The 15,529-nt window shown below is 43.4% G+C and overlaps 1 protein-coding gene across 1 annotated transcript; it reads right to left on the bottom strand.

The window, feature by feature from the left end:
• Positions 1-1,440: 1,440 nt before the first annotated feature.
• LOC103713410 (protein DETOXIFICATION 51-like) lies at positions 1,441-3,316 on the bottom strand. Its single transcript, XM_008800326.6, has one exon. It carries the CDS (start codon positions 3,188-3,190, stop codon positions 1,625-1,627), a length of 1,566 nt encoding a protein of 521 aa, XP_008798548.2. The 5' UTR covers positions 3,191-3,316; the 3' UTR covers positions 1,441-1,624.
• Between the last annotated feature and the right edge of the window lie 12,213 nt (positions 3,317-15,529).

Genomic DNA, 15,529 nt, shown 5'->3' on the forward strand with positions numbered 1-15,529 from the left:
TTTCCAAGGATCTATAATATTTGTATTGTATTTATTTAGGTAGATTGTCTATTTAGCGGGCAGGTAGTTAGATATGTCTAATAGCCTGTTGTTAGCCTCACAAAGATATCCCTAGAGTGCCTAACTAAAGTTTAATTACATAACTTGCTAGATATTGCTATCCTATAATTGTTTCCGATGGACATTCAAATATTCATTGTTTTTACTTTGTTATGGAGAATGAAAATACAGGTAGAGAAAATTGTAAGGAGAGGAGAAACATTAAATAAAGACATCAATTAACTTTGATGCCTCAATGATCCATTCTTCCTTGTTTGCTTCCTTATGGAGAGAGAAAGTGTACGAAGAGAAGGAAAATGCCCAGAGAGCATCAAATCATGATATAGATTAACTCTAACAACCAGCAAGAATAAAAATTTCCACTAGCGATAGATATTATATAATACACATTCAAGTTCTTGCACATAGTCTTTATGTATTTATAGTTTAATGAAATTTCTTCAGCATTCATTGGAAGGAGAATGACGACACCAGACATCAAATGCATGCATGCATGCAATATGCATAATTCTCTTATACACTATCTCCATCAATCCATATTATTAAGTACACGGTTGAAATTTATGAATTATAACAAAGTTTTGAACATAAATATCTCTGTTTAGTAAAAACAAATTGAATGTTGCATAATAAAGAAAAAATTGATAAAAAAATTAATGTTTTCTCAAAAAATAAATCAATCTTAATAAAGTGCCGACTTAGGCTCAAATTAATTGAGTGGACCGTCATGACACTCGATTAATAAAATGAAACAATCTTATGCCTTGTATGAAGTTCTTTATATAAAATAATGCTGTTCCTTTGTAAAATATATCATTAACAATTTCCAAGGCACTCAAAGCCCCCATAATTGTGATGCTAATAATTATTTGTTTAAGCATACTCAAGAGTTTTCTTTGGGGATAGCAAGATTTGAATAAAAGGCTTCGAACATTTAAAATGTACGTATATTTTTTAGTTTCATTGTAGTTGTCGTCCATGCGTCCTCAAAGCTTGAGCAGACTTTACAGCTGAAGCATCAGTTCCAAGTAAATTTAATCAAGGACTTGTAAAGATTAAAAAAAAAAAAAAAAAAACAACACTTTTGATGTAAATTCTCTATCTTGTTGGCCTCCATCTGCCTCTTCTTGCAATCCAATCCCCTAAAAAAATCGTGCATAACTTTCGTAAAATGTCGACCAACTTCACAGCATTTAAGAAACCTATTCTCTTGCAATTTTCTTCAAAATTTCTAATTAGGCACCATACCCTTTAAGTTGAGAAAAATAGTTAAAAACAAATTCAAGCCAAGGTACAAATACAACTCTCAAATACCAAAAGCTCCCCCAAGTCACAAATATACGCTCTACCTTCCAAGTCATTACTCATCAGTACAAAAATAAAGATCAAGTGAATAGCTTCGATTAGATAGGAAAAATAAAAAATATATATCAACAATCCACGCAAAATCATCTAGTCCTGTCTCTCCCTCTCTCTCTAAAATCCTAAAAGTTAGAGAACTCAGAAGTGCATTATAACATGTCTCCTCTCAATCTCGTCCACTCTCAATCTCATCCGTTCTGGTTCAGATCAACGGCTCATCGCATTTCTCTGTACCCTTTACCGCTTCATCATCAGCAACTTTGCCTTCCTCCATCTCTTTGAGCCCCGCAGGAGGCTTCCCTGTTAGAACCTGGGCCCGGCAAGCCTGGGCCTCCCAGTCGGTGGTCCCCACGACGTGGAGCATGAGGCCGGCACAGCACATCTGGGCGGCGAGGAGACCCATCCAGAGCCCCGTGAAGCCCACGCCGAGGCCGAACCCCAGCCCGACGGCCACCGGCATGCCGACGAGGTAGAACGCACCCAGGTTGACGTGGGCCGCGTGGGCCGGCCGCGCGCTCCCCCGCAGCACCCCGCATCCCACAGTCTGCGGGCAGTTCCCAAGCTCGCACAGCCCCACGAGCGGCATCGCCGCCGCCGTCAGCTGGAGTATCTCCCCGCTGTCCGTGAACATCCGCCCCCACCGATTCCGCATCCCCGCCGCGAACCCCATCGCCGCTAACCCCATCACGGCAGAGAGCGCCACCGAGACCACGGCGGAGGCGCGGGCGCCGGTCGGGCGGTTGGCTCCGAGCTCGTTGCCCACCCGCGTGGAGACGCCGAATCCCAGGGAGGAGGGGAAGACGTAGAGGAGGGCGGTGGTCTGGATGAGGACGCCCATGGAGGCCACCGCGGGCTTCGGGTCCGGGAGAAGGCCGCAGAGGAGGATCATCAGCTCGTACCACCACCACTCGAGGCAGACCGAGACGCAGCTGGGTGCGGCGAGGCGGGCCAGGGGCCCCCAACCGGAGAGGCACTCGAGGGTGGGACGCCGCCACGTCGGGTCCGGATCGCTGCGGAGGTGGAAGAGGAAGAAGAGCAGGAGGGCGAGGTTGGAGGAGGCGGAGGCGGCAGCGACGCCGGGGGCGCCGAGGCGGAGATGGGTCACGAGGAGGAGGTTGGCCGGGAGGTGGACCAAGGCGGCAAGGGAGGCGGCGCGTGTGAGGGGGCGGGTGATGCCCTGCGACCGGAGGTAGATGCGGAGGGGATGAATGAAGGAGAAGGCAATGAGGTCGGGGAGGGAGAAAAGGAGGTAGCTTTGGGCGAGGGAGGTGATTTCCGAGTCCTGGCCGAGGAAGAGGAGGATCTTTGACATGTTGAGCCAGAGAAGAGAGATGGGGATGGAAGAACAGAGGAGGAAGAGAACAGAGCGGTGAAGGGTGAGCGCCAGGAGTTTACGCTGGTTGGCACCGAAGGCCTGGGAGCAAAGGGGCTCCATTCCCAGAGATAAGCCCGACAGCACGGAGTAGCCCGTGATGTTGGCGAAGGCGATGGCGAGGGAGCCGGCGGCGAGCGGGAGGTCGCCTAAAGATCCCAAGAACAGCATAGAGAGAACAGAGCGGGAGTAAATAAGGAGCGCGGCGAGCGCGATGGGGAAGGAGAGGCGGAAGAGGGACGAGGCCTCCCTCAGAGACTCGGCCGGCTCCGGCAACTTCAAAGGTTGGTTCTTTCCCGGCTTTGAGAGCGGGATATTGGTGTAGTAGAGAGGGGGTGTCCGTGGGTTCTCGTCGCTAGCCGCCATGGAAACGGTGGTGGTGTTCGTGTTACACATAGTGGCAGAGGCTAGTTTCGAGAATTCAAAGAGAGAGTAAGTTTCCCGTTGGGTCTAAACTAGAAGAGAAAGCTCTGTTTCTCGGCGATCAACCTCCCCCACTGTTTCTCTCCCTTGCTCCCCTTGCGCTTGGAGAGGTTTGAGTTGTCCCCGTTACTCGGGCTATTAATATAGGGGAGGTCCGGATTGTTCTTTTTTTATTCATTATTTTATTTTTTTAATGTATGTATTAACAAACAAAGCTTTCCGCTTACTGTATATGTCTCTTAGTACGTAAATACGAAATTTAAATTATTCTCGCGTTCCACATTATTATTAATAAGATAAAATTATATATTAATTAAAATAACGAGAGCTGATATTTAAAATATAAATAAACAATTGCAAGCTATAAGAATAGTTTTTAATTTATTATATAAATATTATAGCAAATACAAAAAATGTAGTAAATTTAATATAACAAAGAATATAAATAATAATAATATTTTTAATTTATTGAAAATATATATTTAATATTATATATAATAATTATTTCTTCATAATTTTATTTTAACTCAAACTCAGCCAACTCACATATCTATGGATTTGAAATTTAATATATTTATACTCTGGCTCGTACATACGTAGGTTTGGTATTGACATATTTTTGTCCTGTCCGTTAGAAAACTCAAGGTCCCAAGAAACTCGATTAGCTGGCAGACAAAGGCGTCGAGTTTTCTATAGCGATGAAGCTAGTTTGCATGACTATACTAGGCATTTGATCAACCGGAAAGATGATGATGAAATTTGAAGGAAGGAAAGAAAGTAGGGTGGATCTAACTACCTTGATCTTTAAGTACTTTTTCTACCTTCAACCATCATTCGAAGGTGGATAAGAAGGTGTACATTGGGCTACAATAGATATATATGTAAAGTTGGCTATAGTAGAAAACCAAATTATGCCTACTTCTAAGATACAAGATAAATTAAAAGGCTTAGATAATAGATGAAGATTTATTGGATTAATTGTCGAAGGGTCCTTACACAGAATATAAATATAATATTTATACTAAGACATAGAAACTGACCACTCCAACAGATGTCACCCATGTTTTAATAATAGTTCTTGTAATTGCCTCCCTACTACTACATTACTAGGATGGTCGCTTTGCATCAACCGCCAAACCGATAGTCTATCGGTCTTGGCTCATCATTAATCTGCTTCAGCTTGTGGTAGCTATCTCCATAATATGATGTTCTATATATTAGAACACCCTTGAGATCAATCCACCCTTGTGGTTGATCACGGCCCTCTTGATCTTTAAGCTTGCTTATCAATACTGTAGTCAAATCCTCCTCCTTTGGCCTATCCCTCCATACTTAGTAAAATTTATCATGATCAAACTCCATCAAACCTAGCAAGGATTATATGGCTTTCACCTGCTTGACTTTGTCCGACTTGGTTCATATGGTGCCTGCTCATTGCTACTTTCTCGGTGATCAAAATGTAGTGTAAACAGATGGCAATGTACCCATATCCACCTCGTACTCACCTCGGGGTAGAGGAGGCAAGTAGAGTTAGATGGGGTGGGTTGGGCAAATCAGTGTGAAAAAAGGTGCAAAAATTATTATTTTTGCATATAAATCAAATTAATGAGAAATAATAAAAGGTCAACCTTAATACTTCACACAATATTAAACAAAATAAGAGTCGAAAACTAAGGTACAAATGAGCCAAGCAGCTCGCGAGCTATTTAAGCTCGACTCGGGTCTAAACTTGATTGTTACCAAGCTCGAGTAGCTCGAATAGTTTTCAAAATAAGCTCGAATAGCAAAACACTCGACTCGAAGACTTACGAGCCCAGTCGAATATATATATATATATAATATTTATAATATATTATTACTTTAATAATTTAAAATATAATATTATGTTATATTTTGTTTTAACTATCTTTTTGAGTTATGATCAATGTTCGAACTCGAGGTCAAGTGTAGCTTGGATGTTATACAAGTCGAGTTGAGTCGATGTCGAGTATTTTTTTTATCGACTCAAGTTCAGGCTTAGATATTAAGATTTGATCGATCTTAAGTCGAGTTTTAAGCCCAAGTATCATGAATTGAGTTTCGAGCCTGAGTATCTTGAATCGAGTTAAACTCGAGCTTTCAGCTACTCGACTCTATTGCATCCTCATTGAAGACATAAAATATAACAAACCAAAATTTCAATAGTAATAGGAACATAATAGACAAAAATATTGTTCTTTAAGAACTTAAATAACTCCTAAACTAAAAAAAACAATCAACTAAAAAATTGAACAATTAAGCATCGTGGCATATAGTCTTTCATATATTTATTCTTTCCTATGAGTGGAGCAATTAAGGCAAAGAGTGGAGAGATGGTTTGTGAAAAGTTATACATATCCATCTTAGATTTTTACCATTATCCGCATCCACCCCGAATCTACTGCAAGTTGGATAAAACCCACCCCATTAGGATTTGATATCAGTTTGGTACCCGATGAAGCGCGGATTAAATTGCTACTCCCACCCACATGTAATCTACTTCATAGCTTGAAGCAACAATTGTTACGATGGTGTAGCGGTACCAGGACGGTTTTGATAAAGTTATATAATTTTTTAAATATTATTTATTATACTTTCATATTATACATCAAGAATAATTTGAAAATATATATAAATAAAAAAAATCATGTCCATGTATCACGTGGGTTATAGGGTTATATGTCAGTATAAGAACAAAAGTCGAGAACATTTTTATATTATTGTTCCCACTAAAATCATATAAGCAATGGAAGTTGATAGTTGACATTTATCTTTTTTTAATGCACATTAAGCATGCCCTTCTCACCTCTCTCTCTCTCTGTGGAATACATTCTAATTCCACCACATAAAAACGTGTCATCTAGCTGGAGTCTATCTCTCTGTAAAATCTGTAAATTCCTCAATGAGTAATGCCATGATAACTCAGAAAAATCCCTGGAAAAAAATATGATTCGTGTATCTTACACCAATTACCTTGAGCAATGAGAGTACACTACACCAGGGTGACTGTTTATGAGTGACATTCTCCTGTTACTAAAACATTTTTGTTCCTATATTTGTTGGGATTGTTGTAGAGGTATGATTCCTTATAAGGTTTTTATATCATGTGTCTCTCATATATATATATATATATATATATATATATATATATATATATATATATATATATATATATATATATATATATATATATATATATATATATATATATATATTGTTGTGGGGGAGGGGGCCTTGAATTTAGTCCCACATCGGCTAGTAGCGGAAAGGTTCCGTGCCTTAAATGGGGGTGGAAATACTTTCCTCTCGAGGGCCCTTTTGTGGGACAAAACCGTGAGGAGGGCTCCGGGTACGCTCGACCCTCAAAGCGGACAATACTTCGGGAAAAACGCGGTTCTCTTTTTCTGCTAACTTAATGTGGGCTAGGCTGTTGTGTGAGGCTCCGGCAGAATGCCGTCTCCGCAACAGATGGCGCGCTAGGTAGGGGCGCCTCCTCTCTCCATTGACTACCCTCCAGAACTGTGGGGGCCCGTTGGGGTAAAACCTGGTCGGAACCTTCCCGCTGGGGGGCTATGTTGTGGGGGGGAGGGGGCCTTGAATTTAGTCCCACATCGGCTAGTAGCGGAAAGGTTCCGTGCCTTAAATGGGGGGTGGAAATACTTTCTTTTCGAGGGCCCTTTTGTGGGACAAAACCGTGAGGAGGGCTCTGGGTACGCTCGACCCCCAAAACGGACAATACCTCGAGAGGAACATGGTCCTCTTTCTCTGCGAGCTTAATGTGGGCTAGGCTGTTGTGTGAGGCTCCGGCAGAATGCCGTCCCTGCAACATATATATATATATATATATATATATATATATATATATATATATATATATATATATATATATATATATATATATATATATAATATCTCCAGGTGGCACTCCGTTGACGCATTGCTTCCCGCGCTTTCTTTCCGAAACGGCAGCCAGGGCACGCACACAATTGGTGGAAAGATGAGCGAGGTCGAAAACTTACTCGGGCGGACATATTTACGGTCCTCTCCCTCTCCTTCCGGTGGACCACACGTTTTGAAATCCCCTCCTCCCTGCACCCGTTTGGGGGACTACTATCTCCCACCAGCGGCTCGGCCATCCGTTTCGTGGGCCTGCAGAAGAACGTACCACCGTGGGCCTGGGCCACCACCACCACCACTTGATACTTCCACTGGCTGACTCAAAACGAACAAAGCCGGCCGGATTGAAGCGGACAGCTGAGAGTCTGAGCGGCCCGCCTTCCGTGCTTCGAAACGCAAAATAGCCATTTTATACCAGACCAACCAGTCCTTCCAGGTAGTTTTTTTTTTTTTGTTTAATGGGATGGATGGCTCTGATTCAACGGTCGGCTCACGTGGTCCATCCATATATTTTTTTTCGCTATAAAGCGCGCAGGGGCAGCTCCATAACGCATAAAAGTTTGTTTGTTTTTATTTTATTATTATGCAAGTGGAACGTATGTACTTTGGGCGAGAGGATCCCACTTGACTGCTCATGCTTTCATTTATTACTACTTTATTATTGTGAAGTTATTGTAATCCTATCGTACTTGTGTCTTGCTTTTCCGGGACGCAAAGGTGGCACACGTGCACCATCCGCACGCCTGTACTCTCGTTCCGAGTGGCGCCAGGCTGGAGCGGTCGTGAACCACCCCATTGGCTGGCTTGGTTTCCAGAGCGGGTCCCATGGCTCCCGCGTTTCATGCATGGAGAGGGAGGAGGAGGACTTGGAATACGAAGTGTGGTGTGGAAGACGCACAGAGTATAATGCAGTGGGCACGTCAAAATAAGCGTCAAAAAGGGCGGAAAGGCGACGGATGGATTTGGGGGAGAGGCGGTGGGGAGGAACGGAAAGGCGAGGCCGGGTGGGACCCGCAGAAGATTCGCTGGAGTCGTGGTTTTACCCGGCAGGCTGGAGATAAAGGGGCAAAGCCTAACCTCCGCACGTTCGCATACAGATTTCTACGCGGTTGTCATTATTCTCCCACCCTCCCCTAAACTTTTATTATTAATTTATAAAAAAGAGTCGATGAACGCTCCAGCTTGCGCTGTCGCTGTCGTGGCGATGTGACTGGATACCCGACAGACCGCATAGAAACATCATGCGGTCGTCCGTTGGGGAGCGTTGTCCGTGGGAAGGTGACAGCCCGGGTCTCCCGGACCTCATCCGCGTCTTATTATAATCGCTTAAATTCGGATAAATCTAAACGCGGGGCTGGACGGTACGAAGCGTGCGCAGCCCCTCACGCTGCCTGTCTGCGCCACCGCAGCGGTTAGCGTTTGAGCACGGGCCGGCGACAATGACCGGCATAGGCAGCCCCACCGATCCGACGGCTGTCCTTGCCCTGGCCGATCGATTACTGCCGTCCGATCTCGGCCAACAGCCAAGCAGGCGGCGGGAGGGCTCTAGAACCCGGTGGGCCCGGACGCCCTCGACCGAAAAAGATAAGGTGGGCCCGCCCACCGGGACTTCATGTGGGGGCCCGCCACCCCCCACCATGGCAATTATAGCGGCGTTAGGCGCTCGCAACGCTGTTTAACTTTTTGGCAGCAAGAGATGGTAAACGGCAACAGCCCGGAACGGGATGCCCTCTTCAAATTCAACGCATAGTTTTCCATCCATCCGACGACGTATGACCGTCCGATCATGGATGTGGGGTGATGGCATCACTCGTGAAATGGTCCTGATTGGGTGGTGGGGTTGTGCAAAGCAGGCCAGGGCGGAAGAGGGGAAAAAGGCTGACAGCCGCACCTACGGTTGTCATCCATTTTATATCACCTTCAACAGTAATCAATGGTCGGTTGCTAGTGGGCGGCCTTCTCATGAATCTTTAAATTGGGAATGAGCGGCACATATGATAGGACTCTTAGATTCATATTTAAGCCAAATTAATTTTCTATGCAGCTTATCTGAATAATGAGTCAAACGTGACCGGCGTCTATCGCTCCCTACCATACATAGGTGCTGTACTATAAATATGCATACTCGAGTAGATCTTAACTCGAAACCTACCATACCTAGAACGGACGGTGGAAGCTCCATATCAATGATCCTAAAAGTTGAATGTTGTTGGGGTGGAAGCGGATCGGGACTTTAGTCCTACACTGCTTGAGGGACAAAGAGAGCTGTGTCTTAAATAAGGGGGTAACTCCTTTCTCTTCAGAGGCGCCTTTTAAAGGGCAAATCCCCGAGGAAGGCTTAGACGTGCTCCAAAGTGAAGAGAAACACTGTTACTTTTCGGCCTCAACAAATGTCATTTACAACTTTTAAATTACTTATATATAAAAAATTATATAATATTTGAAGGTGCCTAGCATGTACATTAAGTGATCAAAAAATAAACAACCTAGTAATTATTAGATTATATGTATATTTGATCACTTGATGCATAGACTAAAAGCCTCTTAAAATACATAATTTTTAGTCTATAAGCAATTTAAAAATCATAGATCACGTCCAATAATTTGAATTATTGCTGTCGGATTTTCATTATCTAATAGGTCCGTCTCGGTCTAAGAAGAGGTTCACTTGAGCATAATCAAATTATATAGCCTCTTATTTGCAGGCTGTCGCTACGCAAAACTTGAAATGCCACGTTATGATTATTAAAAGCCAAGCACAGTCATCCTGATGTCTAAAATATCCTATGCACCATATACATACTAATATGATAAGACCTTCAATAGACGAAGGTAATTCAAGTCATTGACTGTTAATATGGATACCTCTGTATATACAGTGTTTATGAGGAATTGACGCGTCGAGTTTTTGTTTTTTTGTCAGGTTTTGCTAAAGCATATTCACATCCTCAATGAGGATATATGTTTCAAAAATATTTTCGACATAAATAAAATTGGCTTCCGACTAGAATTAAAATCGAATCGGATATCAATATATCTTGTTGTGGTTCAAATTTGGCCCGAGGGTGACCACGCTAGAGGAGTCGAGAAAGCTGCCGGTCCGTGAAAGAAAAGGACGAGGAGCCACCTCCCGCGATTGGCGGTGTACCTGCACAAAGCCTCACCGGTGGTTTCGATAAGGACCCTCCGATGCTCAAGTTAGGGTGGTATTCAGTTGGTATTCAGTTAGGAGTCATTTACCGATGCTCAAAAGTTTCGGTAATAATACCCAGGTGGCCGAGGTATGGCCCGTTTTCATCATGAATGGAGATGGCGCGCAGCCAAGGCTTGCTTGTGGCGCATGGGGTGGTCCGTCCTTGTGAGTGGTAAGGCATTGACAGTCGTAACAAGGTATAGCCGGAGTAGCACAGCGCTGTCCTTGACTGTCGTGAGCCAGTAAGCAGGGCGTTGTGGTGTCGAGATGTACGGCCACGTAGGAGAGCGTAGGTGCGCGCATGGGTGCGGCCATTGGCAGGGTCGAGCTCGTTGAAAGGTCGCATCATGTATTTAGCGAGGTCGATCTGACGAGTGATAAGGTTAGCTTAGCATCCTGGGTTCCGAGGTGTGCTCGGCAGAGCGCCCCGAGCTCAAGAGTTGGGGCGTATTATTGGAGAGAGCGCTCCGAGCTTGGTCGAGACGAGTCGGCGAATAAGGATGACGCCCCGAGCTTGGTCGGGACGAGTCGGCGAATAAGGATGGCGCCCCGAGCTTGGTCAGGCGAGTCAGTGAATATCCGAAGATGAAGGAGCTTTCGAAGGAGTCTAAGGTCGAGCTGATTCTAGACCGGACCGAAGTTCCGTCTAACTAGCGTTGGTGTCTGTTGGGCCGAAATTGAGAGGCCCCCATCGTTGTGAGCAGGACGATCCATTTTGGCCCCCATCATATCAATATTTATATTTGTTTTATCCGACGAACAAAAATATGAATATGGATATTACTCAGATGCAAATATATATATATATATTTGTCTTAAATGAATATAGATATAAATCAGATAAAGATATAAATATGGATATAAGTTGAATGATTAAACTTTATGGCATAGAATCAAATATATTACTAAGTGTATGGTAAATCAAATAAATAGCATATTAATATGGCTATATATTTTTTTTAGAAGTTAATAAATTTTATATAAAATTAAATAGGATTATAAATATAATCAGATATTTAAATACGGATCGAACAGTTGTTTATTCATATCCATATTAATTTTTTTTTTGACGAATATGAATACGAAAGAGATCGAATACTCAAATTTGTCCATCTTTAGATGAATTCGAATACTAAATTAGATTTAGAGCAATATTATCCGGTCTGCTCGCAGCTGCCCTGTAACGATAAAACAAAAAAAAGTCAAATCACACGTGCCTTCACGTGACTGCGTACATGGCTTCCTCAGATTACACGGACAAAAAGTGTTCCTGTTTGCTCGGCCACACCTAAAGTCTGACATCATCCTTCATATTCCTAATGCCGTTAAGCTTTCTGCCTATTAATCTCCCAGTGCAATGTACAACATATTTAATTTATGCTCTTTACTGCTACTTACCAAACTAAAGCATCATCGGATCTAGATAGGATGACAAGGTAGTGTTAATTAATTTAGTGTTTTGTGCTAATCCGGACTCTGGATGGGGCCTACTCGGAATTGTACCACTGGAGCAACCTAGAACCCAACTTCGCACTTACTTATCCCGTGGGCCCAAAATGCATTAGGGAGAGATGAAAACAGCCGAAAAGGAGATGGCAAATTATATGGTGCTGTGAATCACGCCAATTGTTGCTTCTCTGTCGGCCAATCATCGCGACACACGCATGATATATATATGGATCCTTAATGTACGGCAACGCAACGTGATACTTGTGGTGTAAGATATAATTTTCCGAAAGGAAATAGCATGTCAATACTTTGGGCTCCATCATGGCCAGTTGAAAAAATAATTCCAACTTGTGGACTTCATAACCGACTAATATGTCTCGGATTCAGACTCCGGACCGATCACATCATCAGCCGACTAGGTTTTAACACGCGGACTGGGAAACCTAGCCATCATTTCCTAATTACCAAAGCACGTTTTAATTTACGCGTGCCGATGTTCCTTTTGAGTGACGTAGTGCATTTGTAGCATGCTACTTCAAAGTTCAAACAAAAGCAAAGGGGTGATTCGGTTCGAAAAGTCTACTTGGTTCGGTGCTATCCATTAAGATGTAGACAAATCCACGTCAAGGTAAGGGAGAGGTGCCTGTCTTATCACCAAAGGGGTTACAATTTTGAATAGTCTGCAACCCCAGCCATACATAGATAATTCCTGCAGCTGGAGTACGTCCTTTTGGCATATTAACTTGTAGCTATGAGCCCATCATCCATGCAATAACCTCAAGTGTAGAGAATTCCTACAAGCTTAAGTATGAGGTGGTGTTTGGTTGGTTCTCGAATCTTCTGATTCATCTGGACAAGCGGTTGCAAGGGGAAGAAAGTAGTTTTATAGATAGATATGACAATTTCCCTGAGCGATAATAAAAACCATGAACTCTAGTTGAAGGAAATGGACTACAGACAATTTACTGACTGGAGCAAGAGGAGAATGGAGGTTTAACGTAGAAGAAAATTATTTCGCCAAAAAACGCAGAAGAAAGTTTTTACACTGACGTCGCCGTTATTTATCCAGTAAAACATGCCACGTACCAAGCAAAGTTTGGGCTGTCAAGCATCCGCTGCCACAGAAATAAAGGATATGTTCGGTCTCTGCTTTCCATTTCCAATCTAGCCACCTCGTTGATACAACTCTCTAAATGGTGTTGGTGCTCAAAAGATCTGCGCGTGGAAGTAATCGCCAAAATCTTTCTGAATCCTTCTGAAGATGCTATGAGTAACCAACTCCCCACCTTGGGCTCCAAGTTGTCGTGCTACGTAAGTATTTCCTCCTCCTTATAATCAACATCTCCAGGGCCAGATGCAAGAAATGGTGTGTGAAAATTTGGGAAAGTAAATTTGGGAAAATGGTGAGTTAAATTTGGGTGGCTGTCTTGGCCTCCCTTAACCTTAATAATAATAATAATAATAATAATGGCATGGTAATTTAATGCCACCATTTAATCTTGCCGCATTTCAAACCCAGAGCGTAACAAGTGCCGCATACCTATATAGCGGACCATACAAGCATGCAAGGCTGCAGGGCATCGTTTGTAACAATACAGAATCTTATAACCTCATCCAAAATGGCTAGCCCCGATGCGGGACTAAACACACGCTCATACGAATTCTCACATACTCTCCCCTTTTAAACTCTAACGTCCTTATCAAGCGAAGAGTTCCAACCATATAAATCTAATCACAAGTACCACGACTAGCTCGTGGTCAACCCCAATGAATTCGTGCTGCAGTATTCGCTAGTCTACATGATGACCCAAAGATTGATTTTGATGATCACAAAACCTTGAAGTATAGATACTAATGTTTATGTTGCAAGGAGAAAGATATTTATTTTGCAAGGAACATAGCAAGTTGGGAGAACACAAGAAGGCCTCCAAAGCTCTCAAGTTGGAAGAAAGCTACAATTTATTGGCCCAAGCTTAAAGTTCAAAGGATTCAAATTGGAGGAGTAAAATCAAAGAAAAAATTCAAAAGAATAGTCTTCGAGTCGACTCCTGAGGAATTCGAGTCGACTCCAATGTTTACCGAGTCGACTCCGGGAAAGTATGAGTCGACTCCTAGGAGTCACAGGCAGAAAAGTCAGAGAGCAGTTTTCGGGTCTGAGATTCGAGTCGACTCCAGTGGAACGCGAGTCGACTCCGATGGTTGGTAGGTCGACTCCAAAGAAAGCAAGAGTCGACTCTCAGCGGAACACAAGGAAAAAGTCAGAGAGCATTTTTGGGACTCTGAGATTCGAGTCGACTCCCGCATTGCACGAGTCGACTCCGAGACTCCGCGACCATCAACAGACAGAAAACCAAGTTACTGCCTCTGAGATTCGAGTCGACTCCCAGACAGCTCGAGTCGACTCCAAGGCAGCGCTACACCAAGATGGCAGAAGGTTGTGTTTCGCAAACTGAGAGCCGAGTCGACTCCAAGGAAGTTCGAGTCGACTCCAAGACTGGACGAGCCAAAAGACAGAGGATCGGGAGTTCGGGCTCTGAGATTCGAGTCGACTCCCAGGACAGTCGAGTCGACTCGAGAGGACAAAATTCAAAATTGGATCCACGGACTTCAGTGGATGAGCCGACTCCGAAATTGCCAAGTCAGCTCCAGAAGTTGGCGAGTCGACTCCAGGTTAAGACGAGTCGACTCCCAGTCGAGGCAAGCACATTAATTCAAATTTGGAACAGTGGCCGAGTCGTCTCCGGTAAAACACGAGCCGACTCCTGCAACAGGCGAGCCGACTCCTGATCGCGCGAGTCGACTCCGATCCCAACGGTAACATTGTCAGGAAATGCAGACTGTGTCCAACGGCTCCTTTTCTTGTCTCTAACGGCTATATTCTTGTTTCCACGCCATCTAAAGCTATAAAAACAAAAAGAGAGCTAGGGGAGAACTCATGGAAGTGGGAGAGATCATCTAGGAAAGAGATCTCAAAGAGATTACAAAGGAAATCTCCCATAAGCACAAAAGGGCCATCCAAAACGAAATAGAGAGAAGAAGAGCATCCAAGTGAATCCGAAAGCTTCCTCTCCATCCGTGTGCTGCCTCGGGGATCCTCTACTTCATGCCAAATCAGAGGAGGATCAAGTAAAGAAGAAGCCGAGCTCCTCCATCTTCAAAACTCGTTTGAGGGCTTCTCTTTACTCTATTTGTTTATATTGTCATATTTACTTGTTTAAGAAGCTTTGTTTTGTTTTATACTTTGTTTTAATATCTTGTAACTTGATTCAATCAAGGGATTGAATCAAGGGATTAAGGTTTGTTGGTGAGCCAAAGAAAAACCAACGGTGTTAAGGTTTGTTGGTGAGCCAAAGGGAAAAACCAACGGTGATAGGTTTGTTGGTGAGCCGAGGGTAAAACCAACGTGTAAGGGTTTGATTGTGATCCCGGAAAAACAATCGGGGAGGTTCTAGTCGGTGAGCCTGGGAAAACCGACCGAGTTCGTTGTGACCTCGTAAAACAACAAGTTGGGTTGTGAGCTTGTAAAACAACCGGTTGTAATCTGTAGGATTATAGTGAAATTCCCAAGAAGTCTTGGGGAGTGGATGTAGGTGCTGGGGTGCACCGAACCACTATATGTTTGTTGTGTTTGTAATGCTTCTGCTTATTGTCTAACTAACACACTCACTTACTTAGATAAACTGCTTGCTTAACTCTTATCTGGACATCCTTTAGTTGCAAGCATATTTAATCAAGTCACATTCTATACATCAAAC

Source organism: Phoenix dactylifera, chromosome 5 (assembly GCF_051530095.1).
Source record: "Phoenix dactylifera cultivar Ajwa chromosome 5, Ajwa_hap1_PhDact_Kaust_v1.1, whole genome shotgun sequence".
Taxonomy (NCBI): domain Eukaryota; kingdom Viridiplantae; phylum Streptophyta; class Magnoliopsida; order Arecales; family Arecaceae; genus Phoenix; species Phoenix dactylifera.

Coding starts and splice junctions, on each gene's coding strand:
- LOC103713410 (XM_008800326.6), bottom strand. CDS start 3,190: ATGTGTAACACGAACACCACCACCGTTTCCATGGCGGCTAGCGACGAG.